The sequence below is a fragment of the Nycticebus coucang genome, chromosome 19 (genome assembly GCF_027406575.1).
Source record: "Nycticebus coucang isolate mNycCou1 chromosome 19, mNycCou1.pri, whole genome shotgun sequence".
Taxonomy (NCBI): Eukaryota; Metazoa; Chordata; class Mammalia; order Primates; family Lorisidae; genus Nycticebus; species Nycticebus coucang.
In genome coordinates this window covers 66,477,992-66,499,512 of record NC_069798.1, presented here as the reverse complement: position 1 = coordinate 66,499,512, position 21,521 = coordinate 66,477,992, and the positions used below count along the sequence as shown (strand labels likewise).

Genomic DNA, 21,521 nt, shown 5'->3' with positions numbered 1-21,521 from the left:
GGGAAGAGAATGAGGGGAAAATAGCTTCCAAAATAATCAAGTGAAAGGCAATGTAAAAAAAAAAAAAATGTGAGCTACTCGGGAGGCTGAGGCAAGAGAATCGCTTAAGCCCAGGAGTTGGAGGTTGCTGTGAGCTGTATGAGGCCACGGCACTCTACCAAGGGCCATAAAGTGAAACTCTGTCTCTAAAAAAAAAAAAAAATGTGAGGCAGAAATTTAACATTATAAAGCAAGGATTAGAGTATTAATTCTGTACCAGGCAGTTAAAAGACTGGGCTTTGCGGGTGAGTTAAACATGGTATGTGCTCCATAAAGTGATTTCATCCAAATAGGAAATTACGACGAAAAAAAATCACCAAACATAAAACCTAATACTGAAGCTTGTATACCTGTGGTGTGTGCATGTGTCTAGAATTATGTCGTTGAAATGATTGTTTTTTATTTAAACACACACACACACATAAACAACAACCAACGTTTCAATCTAAAAAAGCAGATGATTGGCTAAAGTATCAAGTAATATAATTGATGAATTCTTATTAATATCAAGGGCTAGCATAATTTTCTCAGAATAATGTGTAAGCATAAATTTATAAGCTTCTGCAATTAGCTTTAGTTTAGGGAATAGTCATGAACTATGCCCTCCCTTTCCCCAAATTCATTTTAAGTGGAAATATGAAAACACAGATCATTTGCATTATTGGGCAACAAAATAAATACCAAAAGTAAAACCAATGAGGAAAAATCAGATATTGTGAAAACAGGATTACTTTAATATTGTTAGTTTTAGGTTTTGTAAAAATGTTGAGTAAATCAAGAATAGGCGAGCAAATCTGAAGTTCAGGTGTTGATGGAGTCCCTGTTTACTGTTTAGCTACAAATCAGGGTCTCTTTTTTAACACTGAAAAAACTGACTCAATGCTTATAGAAATCACCTTTGTAAAATGACCATCTATTTCTGAATAGCAATATTAAATCAGAATGAAGATTAAAATGAGATTAACTTCACAGCTTAGAAAGAGCTGAGGAGAAGGGTTATTCATAGTTCAGTACGTTTTTATAAGAAACACTTTAATAATGCTGCTTAATGCCTGCGATCCACATTATCTGTTTTTCTCTTGTCTCCCTTCCCCCACAGTCAGTAGTATTTGCCTAAGTATTTATTTTCTAAAATGCCACCACACTGGCCATGCATTGGGATCTAAAGAGCCCCTTCTAATTGTTGGAGTCCATTCCTCCTTCCCGCCCCTCCCCTCTCTTGCTTTAGAAATGCTGGCAAAGCCACTCTCAAAGGGAAGTGTAAGAACAATGTGGGTCCTGAGATCTCACTGTAGTGTGTGGTCATTGGCAGATTATCATGTTTGCCTCTTAGTTTGGAAGTATGTCTTTGCCATAGGAGTTTGGATTTCATCCATTCTTAACTTGCATGGCTTCCCTGAGAGTCTCAACTTTTCCTTATTTCTGTATGTTCACTCAGATTTTGCAAGTTTTGTGTCAACATGTAACAGTTAGCAATGATGAAATTATTCTTGCTTTGATATGATTTTATCTTTATATTTTTATTGCTTCCTAATTTTTGTTTTCTGTTTCAGTTGTAGCAAGTTTAATCATCCTCCATTTGTCTGGGGCGGCCAAGAAAGGAACAGGTGTGTGTCTTTAGAAAAACGTTAAGGGAAGACCTGTAATTATTTCATATTTTCCTATTTTCTCCACAATCTTAATATTCCAGAATATCTCAACCTTTTATAGTGTGTACAATTGATTGGTTTTGACCAAGACAACATTTGGAAATTAATTTACTAATGGATATTATAAGAATGTCCTCTCTATTTTTAGTATTATAGAAAATTGGATGATGGCTCTTTTTTTTTTTCTTTTACAGAAAAGCAAACTCCCTCAGAAACACAGAAGTCGGTGCAGTGTGGAACTTGGACAAAACATGCAGAGGGAGGAATCTTTACCTCTCCCAACTATCCCAGCAAGTACCCCCCTGACCGGGAGTGCGTCTACATCATAGAAGGTAAGGGAGAGAACGCCACAGCTAGCCAGAACGAACACAAGCCCAACCCTGGCCATCTCTACGCCTTGGGTGGACAATATGCGTATACAAATGACAAGGTTGATTTTGGAGATCATGCACATAAACATCTCAGGGTGAATTAAATAACTATAAGATCAGAAATTAGCCTAATTATTGAAATTATTAGTAATGGGTATGAACGCAAAAAGTCTGGGAAATAAAAACAAATCAACAAGTTCAGAGCTTATCTGGAGTTGAATTGTCTAAAGTAATAGAATGGATTCATTGTTATCATACTATTTGTGTAACAGTTTGAGAAACTAGTGTTTTTTTTTTTTTAGTTTAACCATTTCTTACGATTTTATTTACTATTATAAAGGGAAAAAGTTAATGTCAAAGACGAATCTATTATGATATTTTCTAAACATTATTCATTCTCAACTTAAAGGAAAAAGGATGTTGAAAAAGAGGCCTTGTAAGCACCTCTCCATTAAACACAATTTTGTACGATACATAGACTTTATTTACATCTAGCGATAGAAGCTTTTAATATTTTAAGTGTTAGTACCTCATTGTCTAACACTTGCAAGTGCCCCCAACATATGCACAGGCAAACGTGTATAAAAAAAGCTACCTGCATGGGAAAGACCTGTGCCTGTGTCTACTTATATACATCAGAGACATGTTTACATATTTAATAGATCTTCCAAGAAGCAGACTTTTTGTTTAACAATTTTAAGAATAAACAAAATTAAGAATAGATTATTGTTTTTTGCGGTTTGGGGGTGAAAAATCTTTTCCTTTCCCTTACTCTCCTTCAAGTTGAGTTTCAGCAAACACACACCACATTACGAGAAGCTGTGACCCTAAGGTGAAGCACCAAGCTCTGATATGGGAAGAACAGCAGTGAACAAACTAAGGGAAGGCAGTTTTAATTCCTCCCATGAGTAATAGAAAGTATAATTGATACTTTCCTTATGGAGCATACACTATGCTCTGGGGACTGTGCCCATTTCAGTAGGACGTGAAAGGCCCTGAGATTAGCACAGCGGGGTTAGAAGAAAGAGACCAGAGAGAAGAGTCCGCCGAGGAAGGATGCCCCCCTGCATTTTGAAGAACATTTAGGAGGTAATCATTCTTTACACAGAGTAGCATGTACAAAATGCAGAGGTATAGTATGGTTTGGGGGCCTACGCGCACTATCCCAGGGCTTCTCCATAGCGTGAGGAGAGGAGCAGGTGCAGGGCCTGAGGAGGTGGGCGGTCGCCAGGATTCCATCTCTCCATGCGTGCCCCTTGGGCATTATGTTGTGGACAAGGAGGTACAACTGACATAAATTAAGTAGAAAAATAATGTGGGATTACGGTGAGGAAGTTACTCAAGGAAAATAACATACGAGGTCAGACAAGTAAGCTCGTGAACTCAGCCTAGAAAAAGTGCTACATCCTTCTTTCCTGAATATTGCTAAGGTCGCCCACCGTCCTTGGGAAGCCATGTGCTGCTGCCAGCACCTGTCTACACGTCACTATTCAAGTAAAAGTGCCCTTAGTCCTCCAAGTGCTTGACCATTCTCAGGGAGTGAAACCTCCTATAAAGGATACTCAGTTTTAGAGTCAAGATAAGGTACAGAAAATCTTCACCAGAAAAGAACCTGTGAGCTGAGATTGGAAGGTGAAGAAAATGTTAAGTTTAGGGATATGGACCTAGATAGAGTCAAATAGTTTATGTGGGATGTAATCACTCTTTTTTTTTTTTCTTTCTGTCTACAACTGGACCTATATGGCATGCTTATTTTTAAAGAGTCATTTCGCTACCTACTAAAATTCAGCTGGTGGACTTTATACATGGATGTGTCATTAACTACAGCATGTTGGACCACATATAATATGGTCCAAAAGCCATAATGATAGCATTTCTCCCAAAGGAATACTGAGAGATTCCTTAATCATTGTGGAGAAGAACTTAAGGGTCAGGGACAATAAAAATGAAAGTGTGAATAAATGAATTCACGGTTATTTCCCAGAGAAAAGAAGTGAGCATCACTTGGTAGATGGTAGATCTCTACGTAAACTGGCCAGGGCTTCTCTCATTGCTTTAACTGTCTGTAGACATATACTTTGCGCCCCTAAAGGAATAATCCCCCAATCAGAAATGGTTCGTTTCATCACAACTTTTGATACTGACTTGTCAAATAGGAGATAAAAATGTGGCCGTGTGTTATAGGAGAATAATGTATACAAATGTTTTATTTAGTGCCAACATATATACATGGGTACAGTCCTTTAAAAATTTGCCTTTCTGTTTTTAGACTACTACTTTAAGGAGAAAAAGTACGTGGATAAAAGTACGCCTTTTTTCCTAGAAAGAGTTATAAAGGTCTTTTTTGAATGTGCAACAAGTCAAAAATATTCTGAGAAATTACCATTAATCTGTGAAATAATCTTGTAACATGAATTGACGTTTAACCTTTTGATCCTCAATTTTATACTTGGAGAGCATCAGGGTTATATTTTGTTCTGTAAGTCTCTAATTCCCATAAATCTCAATTTTGCATACTTTTTTTTTTTTTTTTTTTTGAGACAGAGCCTCAAGCTATTGCCCTGGGTAGAGTGCCCTGGCGTCACAGCTCACAGCAACCTCCAACACCTGGCTTAAGTGATTTTCTTGCCTCAGCCTCCCAAGTAGCTGGGACTACAGGCGCCTGCCACAATGCCCAGCTATTTTTTGGTTATAGTGTCATTGTTTGGTAGGTCCGGGCCGGATTCAAACCCGACAGCTCTGGTGTATGTGGCTGGCGCTGTAGCTGCTTGAGCTACAGGTGCCGAGCCATTTTGCAATTTTTGAAATCTGTGCATCCAAGTTTTCACTTTTTAAGTCATCAACGGTGATATGCAAAATATATTTAGGACCCTGTGAGACATGGACAGCACTGATCTAGAATGGCTGTTGATCACATGGAGAGCAGGCTGTGCTGTGTCCACTCCTAACTTCCAAGTTTCTGGAGGGTGAGTCTTGGAAGAGGCCAAGCAGCAGGGACCTACTCAGAGGACTCTGGACACCAGCCACTTACTAACTAGGATAAATGTGTGTTGATATTTCAACCAATGCTGTGCCATTCTGGAAAATGCTACCCAGATCTGAGTCAGGAGTGCCAGAATTTTGGACTGTTTTAGATATCACAAGGGAAGAATGGAAGAACATTAACAATGCAATCATGTGGTGGTACCTGGGGGTGCCAGCCACACAAAACTCTTCCACGATTCCTTTGAGAGCTGTAAAGATACCTATGCAAGTACATTCATTTATAATTCACTGAAAAAGTGTTTTTGGAAATACTTAATGACAAGTACTAAGTGCTAAGAAAAGGAGAGAAGGTGACTAGTCCTAAAAAAAAAAAAAAAAGAAAGAAAGAAAGAAAATACATATAACCCTGAAAGAACCTACTACCTTAGACAGCCTGGTGTGTTGAAGTGGTCTGAGCTTGAGCCCTCTGAGGCGGAAGACCCTGAAAGTAGGAAACCTTTAAGAACAACATATGTCACGTACATTGCAGAAGTTTAAACCTGAGAGTGTTGTGATCAGATTAGCATTCTAGACAAATTGCTCTTGGTATCTTAGTATATGCACATGGATGTAACCAGGAGACAGGAGTGGGACTACTTGAGAGGTTGTATAACTACGCTGAATGATTCTCAAGTGGTTTCTGACCTGAAACCTGGGCATTCCAGAAAATATAGGAAGAGACATAGAAAAACGTCCCTTTAACTTTTAATCCTAAATTGGCAGCCATACTGCAACTTTTTAGTTCTGCCTTAGAAATCAAAATGGTCATTTTTATATCCGAATAATAGTTTGTGCAACATCATCAATGGTAAGGTTCTCCCCTTAGACATTTTTGTGAAAATTTTGTCCCTTAGAATAGTAAGTAAATACTGCATGCTTTCTTTGTATTTCCATGCATATCATCTGCTGAATTTATAGGTGTACAAATAGACTCGGAAAAATCAACCTGAAGTTTTAAGAAATGGCCTCCCAGACATGAGCTTAAGAAGTCTTTGCTTGTTTTTCTTTTACAGCTGCCCCAAGACAGTGCATTGAACTTTACTTTGATGAAAAGTACTCTATTGAACCGTCTTGGGAGTGCAAATTTGATCATATTGAAGTTCGAGATGGACCTTTTGGCTTTTCTCCAATAATTGGGCGATTCTGTGGACAACAAAATCCACCTGTAATAAAATCCAGTGGAAGATTTCTATGGATTAAATTTTTTGCTGATGGAGAGCTGGAATCAATGGGGTTTTCAGCTCGATACAATTTCACACCTGGTAAGTAAAGGCTTTTCTTTTCTGTTTCATTGTTTTTTAAAATCTATGCCGTTTTCTGTCTTCATGGTACAAAATTCTTTTAAGACATTGTTATAACTTTTCAAAGAATTTTCAAGTTCTATTTAAAATCAAACCTGCAATGGGTTCCTGTCTTTGTTCATGAATTCTGAAAGGAAAATATATTTTCCTTGAAACTCAGCCTACACTGGAGATAAAGGGTATGAGTGACTCAGGGGTCTGCATGGTCATCAGTAACATGGCCATCAGTTAATTAAATGGATTTTACTATTATACCAAATTGCACAATTTGAGAAATAGTCTACAATGAGGAAACTAATTATACATGGAATCCAAATAAACTTGAAAAAGCAATTATAGTATTATAAGATGTATCTGTCAAAATGATCACTTTGGAGAACTTGAATAAAAAGTTCATTTGTTCTGATAATTATCTTTTTAAGGCAAATAGATTCTACTAAAAAGTAGTCTAATCTCTTTTTGGAAATGCAAATTCTAAGAGTTTTGGTGACCTGTAGCAGCCAAATATTCATTTGCAAGGTCTTACAGACATGTGCAATTATAAAATTATGCACTCTACATCAATTTTGCTTTTAGCCTGCTAATCATTAAAACAGTTTGTAAGGTTGACTGGCTCACTTTATGAAGAATTATCATTCCTTACAATGAAAATTTGCCATCACAGTTTTAAAATGAAAAAGCACCACATCCATCTATTTGAGATTTAATGAAGTTATTATTTTTAAATAGAAAAATGATTCAAATTATATAAAGCCAACTATTTATATCTAAATATGTACTTTGCAGTCTGTATTATTTTACTTAGGTTATAATGTGCAATATAAGAATTTGAAATATATGTAAAATTTGTTGGAATTTCTATTCAGTGTTACAGAGGTAACATCTAAACAGGGCTTCTATGCTCAGTTAAAAAACTGAAATTCTAAAAATGATTAATATAAGAATAATGATGACTTTCACTATGATGTCATGGTGTGTTAAATAAATCAAATATTAACTGGATCATGGTGTGTTAAATAAATAAAATATTAACTGAATCATACATATTAATCAGAAACATTAGAAATATTTATATGATATCACCGAGGGACTGTGATTTTAACTATGCTTTGATAACATTGGATTGCTCACAGAAAGCACGGTATCAGATGTGCCAGGACCAAACTAATTTGATGTAGTATTCCACAAAAATACAAACACTAGCTTATTTTATCTTCAGATTATTAGTGTTAGAGTTGTAGATGGAAATGCCTGTATTTTTTCTAAACTGATAATTTCAAATATAACCTGGCTCTAGAGACAGTGAAGCTTGGCATGCCCCAGGATTTTGTTCTGTGTTTGGTGACCATGAAAATAATGTCTACGATTTAAAATTGTGGTTTTATAAAGAATGTAGGGTCAACTAATGTACTTGCATAAGCATAAGCAATGCTGTCACCTTTTCTGGATCCACTTGAGATGACACGGTGGTGGTGTTTCATCTGACCGTTCCAGGTTTTGAGAGCCTTGCTGTTCCCTAGACATGGTTGTTTGTGCTTTGACTATTTGGAGCCACCATTCTTCACCCCTAAAAGGAGAAGCTGTGATGGCAAGGGACAAGTGAATCAGAAGGGACCTTGAGGAGATGATTTCATAAAGTTAGGATGAGTTAAGGGTGCTTTGAGGCCCTCCTGTGTACACTCAGGTTAGCTACAGTAATGCCCACAGGGAATCCTACACTTGGCATATGAAGGGAAAGTGGGATCTTAAGAAGGAGACTTGCAAAACTTCCATAACAGCAAAAGTTGAGATTATCTGGCAGGTCCATGGTCTGAGTGACAGAACCATGTTCAACTCATCCTGTAAAGAGCAGTGCTGAGGAATCCAGTGAGTTACTGAGGTAGGAAGAGGAGGAGCTTAGTGATGATTTTGACAGCATTTAGGGACTCTGGAGCCAGGTGGAAATTATCATTGCTGGGATTGCCAGGGTCCCCAAGTGGACTCACTCTAGTGGTGAAAGGCTGCCTAAGGGAGCCTCTAAGAGAGCTAGTCTCCAGGACAGTCAGGAGGAGCACCAGCTTTGGACCCAGATCTGGCTTTCTTTCGTAGCACGCCGTTCACTTTGGACACACATTTTACTGTTTTTCCCCTCAATTTTTTAACTGTAAAATAATGATAATATTGGCCATGTCACAGAGTATTTGAAGGATAAGTCAACCGATGCATGTTGATGGATTTTTTTGAGTGCCTGTAAGATTTTAACCATTGATGGCTACTATTTTTATTGATTTGATCATGTGTTCTTTAAAATAAAAGGAGATTTGATATAGACAATTGAGAGAGCAAATGTCCCAGGTTTTTTTTTTTAATTATAACCCCCCTTTCCTTGATTTTATGAAGTAGATGCACAAAATTAATACCTAAACCATCTTGCCTTTCCTTAGTTTGGGAATCTGAGTTCATTTAAATGGGTCTAGATGTGCAGGCGAGGGTTATAGTTATTTCTGATGGCAGTCACGTCAGACAACATGTCAAAGTCGAAATAGAGGCAGCAAAGGTCAGGCAGTCTTTATTATTTATATGAATTTCGCACAATCTAGAATCAAGATTTAATCTTATAACCTCAGAAACTTGATTTCAACACATTAAGAGTGTCTCTTAGGAATGAATCATGCTAGCTGACCTAACAAGACTGAGCATACACACATATATATATACCTTCTGTATACTCATTACGTACACATATAGATTATCTACATAGATACGCATTTTCAAGATGAATTATTGGAACCACTCAGCCCAGTTCTTCCCGTAAACAAACATACTTGGGTAGGCAGATTATACCAGAAAATTGTTTCGTGAATGTGGAATCAGAACATGATGCTGCATAACACACATGTTTCATAGCAGCAAACTAAGTACTTGAAAATCCAGCTCCATAACACAGATCATTTCTTCCCATGAACTTTGGGTCGCACACAACCATAGGTTAGTCCCAGTCTCCAATCTCCATCCATGTGCCACCTCAAACAGCACACTGATTGTGTAAGCTTTCCCTTCCTTCCTTCCTTTCTACCCTTCCCTTCCCCTCCCGCTCTCCCTCCCTCCCTCCCTTCCTTCCTTTCTTTCTTTCTCCCTTCCCTTCCCTTCGCTTCGCTTCGCTTCCCTTCCCCTTCCTTCCTTCCTTTCCTTTCTTCCTCTCTCTTTCTCCTCCTCCTCCTCTTTCTCTCTTCCCTTCTATCTTTGACAGAGTCTCTCTCTGTTGCCTCAGTCTAGAGTGCTATGGCTTCAACCTAGTCACAGGAACTGAAGACTCCTGGGTTAAAGCAATCCTCCTGCTTCAGCCTCCCCAGTGGCTGAGACTACAGGCATTGGCCACTGTGCCTGGTTAATTTTTTCTATTCTTAGTAGAGATAGGATTTTATTTTTGCTCAGTCAGGTCTCAAAATCCTGTGCTCAAGAGAGCCACCTTCTTAAGTCTCCTAGATTACTAGGATTATAGGCAGGAGCCACTGCAACTTGCCCAATTGTGTAGACTTTTATGTACATGACATCACCAAGTTTTTTCTATTTCCTAGTTTCAGAGACCTTGACTTTCTTTTCTACTGAGCTTTGAAAAAATAGCCTGGCTCTTGCTGTCCCTAGTGGCTATGCTGCTGAGTTCCTGGTGATATATGGAAACTAGCCAGCAAGGGGTCATGCTTGGCTGTGGAGAGGAGGAAGGCGGAGCTGGAGAAGACACAGCAAACACCTGTTTGCAGGAGGCTCTTCTCTTTCTCCCGACATGTTCTGATGATCTTTCGGTTTTCAGATCACTGATGGATATTTTTAGATGTTGTGCCTTTACCCAAGTCCACAGTGCAGTGATGAACCACCTAGGATTATAGTCCGGCATGCATAAGAAGTATTTTGAGATTGAGACGTAGTCAGGGAGAAATCCACGGGTTCAAATTCTGGGGTCTAAAAAGGCAAAAGAGAGGTTAAAAGAAGAGCCACGGACTCCAGAGCAGTGGTGGCCAGTGCAGGGATGGCCCTGTCTTTCCACGTTAGGAAGTCTCCTCAGCTATACACCTTTCCACTGCTAAGAAAGATGAGTGCAGAATCATTAAAATGTTAACAATTACATGATGGAAAATTTGATAATAGACAATTCAATAAGTAAATACACAAAAACATATGAAAATATTCATTGCAATGAAATTATATTGTTTTCTTACTTAAAAGACATTAATTTTTCTTTGCAAATGATTTTAACTGACTTTATGATAGAAAAAGATGATTAGAAAATATTTTATGATCCAAGAAATTTGAACGATCACAGAATGGTGTGAACACCAAGCTCATAGGAACGAAGATCCTCGCTACCTTAGGCAAATGATGCAGAGGAGGGAATGAGGATTGTAGGGACCAAGAAGGAGAGATGGTAAAAAACAACTGAATTCATGGGTAATACTTTAATTTTGGAAATGGATACTATATTTTTTGTGTTAAACAAGTAGATTATTTAAGATAAAAAAATTAAAAATACCATAGCTAATAATTTTAATGAATTTTTAGAAAGGGGAATAATATTTCCCTTTCACAAAATTTTCTAGTCAAATTAGAAAATTGACTTTTAAGCAGAGTATATTTCCCTACAGCCAGCTGTCTTCTTCTCTCAATTTTCTTTGCACTTGAAAATAGAAGGAGAAACATGTTACACTATCTACTGTACTCCTCAGCCCTCTGGCATTACCCAGGGATTTTATAATCTGTATTAAGAAAGAAAAACACTCAGGATATTCCATTCTAGGGGAAGGTAATCCTTCCAATTTCTTTAGTAACAGATATTTCTCATGAGTGTTATACTTCAGTTCCTAATGGAGAGATGTTGTTGTGCTATTTGCAGAAATAGAATGAGATATTTATGGATCTTCCTCTTTGGAGTGTATATATTTTTTCTGTACTAGTTGTTTAAAATGAAGTACACACAGCATACTAGAGATATTTAATTTAAGGTATATACCTCAAAGTACCAAATAGGTGAGCTTGATTTAGGCATTGCCATTGAAGTGAGCGGAGTTGTTAAACATATTGAAATTATTAGGATACTTTGCACTTATGTAGTAGCTTTCATCTGAGAAGATCAAAGTGTTTTAAGGATTTTCTGCTCAATTCCTACCTTCTCTCAAGTTCCATGCTTATTCATTTCAAAGGCAAATGCAACAGTACACAGTAGGACAGTGATTTTAATTCAGTGGTTTTAAAAGATTGCTATAGATAGTAAATGCAATATGTTATTAAGGTAAAATATTGTCATAGATTTAATGTTATTTTAATTATCCAGTAAAATGATTTTCCTTATTTGATCAGAAATGTGAATGCATATGTATTCACCATTTTAAAACTTCCTAAATTGTTTTAGCTAACCAGAGCTCCATTAAGAAAGAAAAAAAAAGTCATTTCTTTCCCTCGACAACTAAAGTTTAGTTTTGCATTTTGTACAAAAAGAAAAGAATATAATTTTTTTAGGCTTAGATTAAAAAATTTTGATTAAGGCTTTGATTATGTTTTCCACCTGGAAATAAAATATTGAAAAATTTAGGTCAGCATATATCATCTTTTTAACTATTATATTTCCCACTGTTAGCCCAAAATGTTCTCATTTCATCTTCAGCAAAAGTTCTCAAATGGAAAATGTAAGGAGCAAAATTACATTTCTTTTTTCTTCAGGGGTATTTTTCAAGAAATAAAAAACTTGAGTGCCACAGCACTAACAAAATTATCAATGTGTAGTAGGTCCCAAACCTATGAATGTGATTTCCTTCCACCCAGCCCCTGACTTGGTTGAATACATAATAGAGAGTTCAGGACAAGGCATGAGGGATAAAGAGAGAGAGAAAAATGCTATGTGGTCTAGGTGGGTGCTCAGGAGAAAAGCTGAGAGTGGGAGAGAAAATTTCCAGGATTAGCTCCCATCTGTGCAGAGAATATTGGATGCGCTCACAAAGGAGAAGAGAGATTTTTAAGAAGTTTCCTGTACAGAAGAACGTCCTCCTCGTCTTGTTTCCTGGAGAGCCAGAGAAACATGTTGAGTGTGTCTCTACTTACTTAGGGTTAATTGCTGTATGTTTGAATACGGTACCTCTGGGATTGGACCTCAAGGAGTCCCAGATATAATTACATTGTTGACATTTATTTTCTTTAGATTAGAAAGAGACCTTAAAGTTTACCTTGTTAAACCTTTTCATGGAGAGGTAAAGTAAGAAAAGTCTAGAGAGGATGTGCTGCCGGGGTTCATGAACTCTGCGCCGACAACACTAACACACCGCTTGCTGAGGAGTGACACCTCCCAGTGCTGATACACCTTCCACAGAGTGTTGCGGTGATGACTTTAATTACATCTCACACATTGCAAGTAATTTTAGTACAGTTATATTAAGAAATTTAATTAAGGGATAATACTGTATCACTCACATTTCACCATTAACTAATGTGTGAATTTAAAAATGAAATTATTCCATGTCATGTCATCTCAAATGTCTTTCGGTCCACAATGAACAAAGAAACAATGTTCCCCCCCTCCATTATAAAATTAGCCTTTGCAGTCCATCTGAGCCGGAAGTACATAAATCATCTCCTGGACTTTTCAAATACCTTACTGACACAGCCTTTGTGTGTACAATGCTCCCTTTAGTTGAAACTTGTGGCTCACATGTTAAACACTTAGGGAGCACTTGAGTTTCTCTCTTAGATCTACCACAACTTCTCTCGTTCCCTAACACACATGTCTCTTTGGCATTTTCTTGCGATGCTAATTACTTCTGGTCACTCCCCACACTGCCCCCTGGGTCCAGGGCTATGGGATTCAGCTGTGCACGTTAAGGATACTTAGTTGAGACATGGACTGATTCCCTGGAGCCGGGCTACCTCCAGATGTGGAACCATTTTCTAATTTACAAAAATACGTCTTGCAGGCTAGTGGAGGCCATGCCTTGATGAATCAATGAATCATGATATCACCTCCAAATCCAATACCATCAACAAATGACCAGCATCCATTCTTCACTTAAGTTATCCTAAAAAAACACCCCACATCATTTGAAAAGAGGAACACTCGGGGGACTTGATAAAAAACAAAACAAAGAAATGACACATATGCTCTGTCTCCATTTGGGGTTCTGATGTGTCTGGGACCTCAGGATTCTAGATTTTTCATAAAATCTTCTTCTCTTAGAAACCTCTGACAAACATTGATCATTAAATATCCAAAAAATATGCTTTTCAAATTACAAACCTCCTTTATATTTTGCCTAGGAAAATATTATCATTTTCCAATTTTTTAAATGTTGCCTTTCATAAGAATTTGCAGTTTGAGGCTTATTTTTATTTTACTCATATTGAGAATAAACCAAGGGATTATCGAAAAAAATAACCCGCAGTGTCATTGGTTTTTAACCAAAAATGTTTTCTATTTTTGAAAATGTATGCCATTATGTAATAACTATTAAGTATAATTCATGTTAATATTCTTAAAGTGAATGCACAGAATAACTTGGTTTCTACTAGACTGTATTAGCCACTTACATTTATTCAACAAATATTTATTGATCCACTATGCTAACTCCGTAGAAATAACATTATCTACAAACTCCTAGATTTCATGCAATGAGTAAGTTCAGATCTACTATAAGTCATGTGTCTAGAGGATAGATAATGTGCTTCCCCCTGGACATCTACGTCTGAATCCCTGGAATCTAGGAATATATTAGGTTATAAGACAAAGAGATGATAAAGTAGCAGATTGCATTAAGAATGCCAACAGCTTGACTTTAATAGAGGGATATGTTTAGGATTGTTTAGGAGGGTCCGATGTAATCACTAGACTCTTTCAATGTGGAACAAAGAGGCAGAAGAGTCAGGATCAGGATGAAGAAAGGCTCCAACAGCATTGCCAGCTTTGAAAACATCTGAGGAAGGTCACAAACCTAGGAATAGGGACAGATTCTAATAACTAGGACAGACAAGGAATAGATTCTCCTCCAGAGCCTCCAAAAAAAGGAACAGGGTCCGCCAATAACATTTGTTTTAACCCAGTGAGACTTTTGACATCAAGAACCATGAGATAATAAAGTTGTGTTGTTTAAAGCCACAAAGAAAAGTCTACATTGCCTTAAACATACTGTTAGTGAAAATGTGGGTGCCAGTGGCTGCCAGTGAGTTCCCACGAGGAAGTGAGGAACATAAGAAAGAAAACTTTTGCCTTAAAGAATACCAAAATTGCCATAAACAGACTATTGGTAGAAAGATGAAGGTCATAGGTCCTGCTGCCGACAGCCCAGCAGAAAATGAGGAATATGTATCTGAAAGCTGAAGAAAAGGATATACATATTATGTTGTACCAGAAAGCTTAGTAGAATGGTATTCTGTAGTGATGTGGAAAGCAAAAGTTTTAAGAAATTAACATGAATACTTAACTACAAGAAATTCGCTGCCAGTTAAAGTTTAAGGCATCTTTGGATATGATTGGAAAAGCATTCCATAGAGAAAAAAAAATGGAGCCAGAGAACCTTTTGTTAATCCCCTAGAATGCTTACAAGGTCAGATTCTTTAGTCTCATTTAAAAGGATCTTTGAAATGATTAAGAGTGTGACTCATAAATCCCTTCTGTCAGTCATCTCAGCAGAAGCCAAAAACAGATTGGGATTATCTAGGAAAGATCTATGATGGAAACTTGGCTAATTGATTGGATCTCATGACATACACAGGAGATACACATGGTTCTTGAGAATTTTATATCAGCAGAAACACTGCCATCTTGATAGAGAAAGGGTGAAGGGAAAGAGGGGTGGTCATGCCCTTTAAATTTGTACAGGTAAGGAACATATGCTGTAATTACTTGGCTGGAAAAATGTGCTATGTTTCATGAAAAAGGAAGGTTGATTTGGAAGGTCCAAAATCTCAGCCCAGGAGAGGCAGACTTGACCCAAGAATAATCACAGATTACTTTAAGTTCTTGAGACAAGTGGAATTTGGTCACCTGTATTTCAAAATTGCTTGGACATGGCTATTTCTTTTTTCCCCTTCCTTTTTTTGTTCTTCTACCATTTTTTCCTTTTTGAGCAGGATTGTGTATAAATGTTATGTTATGTCTACACCACCATCGTGTTTTAGGAGCAGGTAACATGTTTCTTGAGTTTCAAGAAGGTATCTATAGGTTCAAAGATAAAGAGAAATGGTGCCTCAGAGAGGATCATATTCAGAGTAGATGCTGTGATGCGGGAACCTTGAGCTGATGGGATTTGGATGGGAGTTGATGTTATAATGGGTTGAGACTTCTGCATAACTTGACGTGGGTTGCATGCATTTTTTGTGTGGACAGATTTGAATCTTTGTGGGTCAGAGATCAGACTGTCATAGAGAGAAAAAAACGCAAAGATGTCTGTGTTCCTAAGTCTGGAACTAGTGAATATGTTATATTACTTGGCAGAAGGAGATTAAGATCATGGTGGATGGAATAAAGTTGCTAGTAAGTTGACTTTAAGATATGGAGGTTATCCTGGTTTATCTGGGAAAGCCCAGTGTCATCACAAGGGTTCTTTGATATGAAACAGGAACAAAAGTCAATGTCAAAATGACACCACATGAGAAAGACGTGAAAGGTTATTGTTGGCTTTCAAGATGGTAGGGCCCTTGAGCTGACGAAGTGGTCATCCTGTTGCAGTGGAACAAGGCAGGAGAAAGATTCTCCCCTCCAGCCTTAGTAAGGAACAGAGCTCTGCTAATACCTTGATTTTAACCCAGTAAGACACGTTTCAGGTTTGTTTCCAGCACTGTATGATGACAAATTTGTATTGTTTAAAGCCACTATGTTTGGGGCAGTTTGTTATATAAGAGAAAAAGAAAATTAATATAGCATGTAACTAAGATTTTAACATATGTGTTAACATTTGAGAGGTGATACAGAAAGTACCAAATGATGTAAAAATTCACACTGATACAGAGAGTATTATCATTTTTCTGGTCTACCAGAATCCAAACTTTGAAAATACCCTTGCTCCATATGAAGGGTACACAATCCTTTCATCTGGACTCTCGTACACATAAATTAAAATTATGTATCTAGATAGATGTTTCTATGTGTCTTTTTATATCATTTGATTTTATGCAAATGCCATCTTTATGCATAAATATGGTTAAAACACCAACAAAATAACTTGCTATCCTTTCCAAAGATGTGCATGAGATGGTGGCATTTTTGTTTGTGGCAATAATAGCTATTTGTGGGACCTGGCAGTCTTTAAGCCTCTCTGCCTCTCCACGGCGTCTCTGCCTGATGTCTCTGCTTCGGAAGAGCTGTGCTGTCTGTTGTTGCTGGCTCGGTTGGCGAGCTTCCTTCCAGGCCACAGCTCTGCTGACTGGCTTGAAATTCTGCTTCACTGGGTCCTCTGATAGTTTCCCTTTCCAGCTCCTTCCAGATACCTCACTTCCACTGGACAACCCCAGGAATGGCAGAGTGATTCCAATAGAGTGCGACTGTTCACAACCAGCAGGCCATGTACCCACAAAAGAACTGTAGTTGACTTTTTTAAGCAGGAGGATATATTAGTCATAAACACGTCTCTTCCATTCTGTTCTCTACCGAACATAACCCAAAGCAGAAGGCTGTGCTATTCCCTGGGAACTTTTCTTCAGGAATCTGCACTTCAAAGCCCCAGGAGGTTTCTGTAAGTGATTCAGAGAGAAATGCAGTTGAAGGGTATGAGATGGCAATCTTTCCTACCTCAGAGCATTCCCAGGCCGCCATTATGCTTGCTCATGCGGTCTGAAAGGAATGTGCGTTTTCTTTAGAAGATTTGGCGGGCAAAGAAGAATTTGTAGACTGGTCAGTGGCTTTGCTGATGAGGTAGAAAGGCACACATGAGGGTTGCCATGGCGATAATAGGTAACGTCTGAAATAGAGGGTTTCCGTGGGCATAAAAATGAATCAGCCTCACAGCAATCTGCTGTTGTCAAGAATTGGTTCACAGGAAAGAAAATTATTCCTAGCTTTTTTTGCACGTGCACATTATTCTCTTTTTTAGTCATTCTTTGGGTAATATTTGCATTTTGATTTTAAATAAAAAGAAAATAATTCTTTAAAAACAACGTAACTCTGCTTATGTCTGTCTGCATCTGCTTCCCCTTTACATCCCTTCACTTCTGTCCATTTTGTTCCTTATGCTCTTGGAGTCTTTGATTTCCCTAAGCAGGGGCTGTACAACTCTTTCCTTGACACCTGCTGGGCTGGTGTCACCCTGGTCTCTTACTTTTTCTCTGGGCTCTGAAAATATATCATTTATCACTTTTTTCTTTTTTTTTATTCTGCTTCACATTTTCTGGAAAGAACCATCCAGATATAATTTTCAACTATGATATGTAATCATTTTATGAGTAAATAGGTAAAATGGTTATGAGTGTATCGTTTTCTCATTATCTTACATTTTATGTGTAGTTTGGATATAATATTTTATGCCTTGCAGAAGGTACCCATGTTCTAGAAAAGTTTCTTAATGGTTTTGAGTAATTTTCACTATGACCTGTATTTCCTGTGCAGGAAAACCATATTACTAATCATTTGAGGTCATAATTCACTATACATAGTCAACAAAATAATTTATTTTGAATTTTTGCTTTAAAATATACTGGGTGCTACTAAGCTCCTTTCAGAAATATTGACAATATGCCAGTCATTGGCCTGGTCTGATCATGGAGGTCCACAGTGTTTCATCTTTGCATAAACTCATTTGCTATGGTTCATCGTTTCGTGTTATAGATATTTTTGTATATATCTGATATAATCTCTGTATAATATATATGGTAGTTTCATTAATCATGGTTAAACATGGACTACAGTGTTAGATTGTCTGAGGTGAAATCCTGGCTTTGACACTTTCTTGCTATATGACTTTGGGGGCCAGAAATTTACTTTATCTTACAGACCGTTAGATTCCTCTTCAGATCAGCACCTGCCAGATACTATTACAGGTTTTTCTACCCAATGATACAGTCAATTTACTGACAGTACTTCCCATGTGGTCATGAGATCAAATCTAAACCTCTGATTCATTATTTCATATGTTCATTCAACAAGAAGAAGTTGTTAACCCCGCGTGGATTTAGACTTCACAATAAATATTGAGATATGAAATAGTTGAGAAACAGCATCTGCTAGAGGATCTTAGAGTGTGTTTGAAAAGATAAATAATAATATCTAACTTTATATCCATGGTGAGTGTCATGGCATGTGCACAACGTTACGCACACCCACTGGAGGGATGAATGAAGCACGCCGTGAGACATGAGATCGTCCCTCTGTGGCACTTCCCCACAGCCCTCACTGCATGCTCAGGAGAGTGATGGGTGTTGTGCTCACTCAGCCATAGCGCTGTCCTGCTCTTACATAGGGTATTGTCATAAAATGTTCTTCCTCTCCGTGGACAGCAATCTACTGATAAATAAAGGAACTTTGGTTTCCATCTTTAAATTCCCAGAGCCTCATCAGCATTTAGCTACAGCTGATGCTTGATGAAATTGACTTAGATGAATATCTAAATGAGTCAATGAATGAATAAATGAATGAACACAGTGAAGTGATTAAGGCAGGTGCAGTGAGTGGGACACTGGATATTAAAACGTTGGTGATGTGCTGTTGGTGTGCGTCTTGCAGTCAGGACTATTTGGAAAGTAGGCAAGTGACTTTGAAAGGACAGGAGGTGAGATCAGACTGAAGTAATAATCTGATTCAGATAATGAAGGGCTGTGTAAGCCATGCCAATGAGTCACACATAATTTTAGGAGATGTGGGAAGTACATTAATGTTTTTAAGTGGAATAGTAACATTTGAGGCCTTTATTGCAGGAGCGTGTTTTATCAGAATGTAGATGATAAATTGAGTCGAGAGAAAATAAAAGCACAGAAAAATCAAACATTTATAATACAATGGAAATAATACAGGTAAGAAAAGGTTAGAACCAATATTAGAATAGTCGTGTCTGTGGGAACATTACAACTAAGTAAATTTGGATGTGTGTTGAGAACATAACAACTAAATAAATTTGGATGTGTGGAGGCATAGTCAAGCCTCCTTTTCATCCTTCATGGTTTGGTGATTGGTTATGCCATACTTACATTGGTGAATAAAATGATAAAAAAAGTTAGGTTTAGTTTAGAGGTGTTGAAAGAGAAGTACCAATGAGATATCTTTGTGTGCACATTAGTAGTTTAGAGCTGAAGCAAAGAAGAGTGGACGGAGAAGGTTAAGAAGTGAGCTTATTAGACAGATGAGTACACAACTCCCATAATTATGCCACACCCATATTAAAATAGAACATCCTATGAATTTGAGCTGGCAATTTTGTCTGAATAGATTGGAATACAAAATTGTGTATTTTGGAATTTTAGACTTCATTCAGTCTTGGTCTCTTTTCTTATAGACAATTTCAGCAGGTTATAAATAGTCATCAGTTTTTCTTTGAGGACAGGTTGAAGCCAGTAAGAGACTTTATTTTTTAAGATAAGGGAAGAGTTTTTCTTTTGTCTCATTTGGAGACTGTCCATGAATAGAAACTTTTTTCCTGAATTATAGACACAGCTAGTTTCATGAGACTGGTTATGGAATAAAAAAGGAGGTTTTTTGGTGTATTTCTACCAAATACACCAAAAAAGTGCAGACATGAGTCTACTGAGCATGAAATGACCAGGGCATTTGGTGATACGGGGTTTAATTTTCTTCCTGTATAACTTTGGCATACTTCCTTTTAGGAATGACCTCATTTAGTTTTACCTATTTTTCAAAATATCATAGCATTGCTATTTTTATTGTGATTTCAGGTATCCTGCAAGATTTGAAGAAATACATTTGATCCAGCTTTTTTTTTTAAGGGTAGAAAAAAGTGTCATTTCTCTGTATTGATTATTTCCTTATAACTCAGCAATATTTATGTTTACTAATTCAACTGTTGTTTGAGTCTGTCTGTTAGGATTTATACTAATTGCAATTACAAGCTATAACTCTGTAAAATAGCACTTTATTTGCCTTTGGCTATAAATTGGATAAGAAAAGAGAAATATGTTGGAAATTATTCTGATACATTTTTCTTATATATTTACAAAATGTAACTTCTTTCTTATGAAAACCATTTACTTGTATTGATTAGATAAAACTCTGTCTCCTAAGTTTCCCCAGGAAATTAATTTCACGAATTATTATTCAGCAGAATAATTTGTGATATATGTAGTCATATGAAATTAATTCAAATGAAATAATGGTATAATTAAGCAGTGATTCCTGCTTTCTCAAAATCTCATTATAGGAAATTCATCTTAATGAACATAATGAATTATTGAGTTCACATCATATGTGAAGGATTGTTCAAAGAACTTTGCATGCATTATCTTATTTGTTTTTTATAGCCTTCCTGTAAGGTATTATATTATTGCCATCCCTTTTTGGGAAAAGAAATACTGAACATGTTTAAATGATGTACCATCTAGGTTTATTTTCTTAGTGAAGCTGAGATGCATATATTTTAAAGCATTGGCCAACTTCATTGTCAAAAAATAAATACCTATTTGCCTCCAGCTTAACGCTTCAAAGACACTGATTTTTCTCACTCTGTGATTATACTGGAGAGATTTCACATGTTTTCAGTGATCCTAAAATTTATTTGTTTTATGCTCTAACATCTTTCCTAAACATCAAAATTTGTTTCTCTATCATGATTTAACCAAAAATGTCCGCTAGATTTTAAAATCTTAATTACAGTATTCTTCCTTCGTCATTGTCACTGTGATCCCTCATCATGGTCATCATTATATTGGTCAACAACCTTAGTAGCCAATGTCAGTGATAATCGTGTCACTACTTATGATTTATGCCTTATTTAAAATCCATGATAAGGTTTGTCATATATATTATGACATATGTTTCTCATACAAAAATGATTAATTCACTCACACCATGGTTTCAACTAGTGGAAAAAAGAGAATAAGTATTTAAATGCTGAAGGAATAATTAACCTTAGCCTTCCTCATTTTTAATATTTCCTCCCGCAGGTATTACTCCAAATTTCTGTGAACTTTTTAAAAAAATAATTTTGAAATTATGCTGATCTTACAGAAAACGTAGGATTACACTG

General features: G+C 37.0%; 1 protein-coding gene across 3 annotated transcripts in view; it reads left to right on the top strand.

Annotated features, from left to right (window-relative positions):
• NETO1 (neuropilin and tolloid like 1) overlaps positions 1-21,521 on the top strand; it is a 116,071-nt gene that overhangs the window by 698 nt on the left and 93,852 nt on the right. For all 3 annotated transcript variants that reach the window (XM_053571922.1, XM_053571924.1, XM_053571921.1), the window contains exons 2-4: positions 1,593-1,646; positions 1,883-2,020; positions 6,097-6,345. In XM_053571922.1, the coding sequence (XP_053427897.1) occupies positions 1,593-1,646; positions 1,883-2,020; positions 6,097-6,345 (441 nt within the window). The remainder of the gene's footprint in view (positions 1-1,592; positions 1,647-1,882; positions 2,021-6,096; positions 6,346-21,521) is intronic.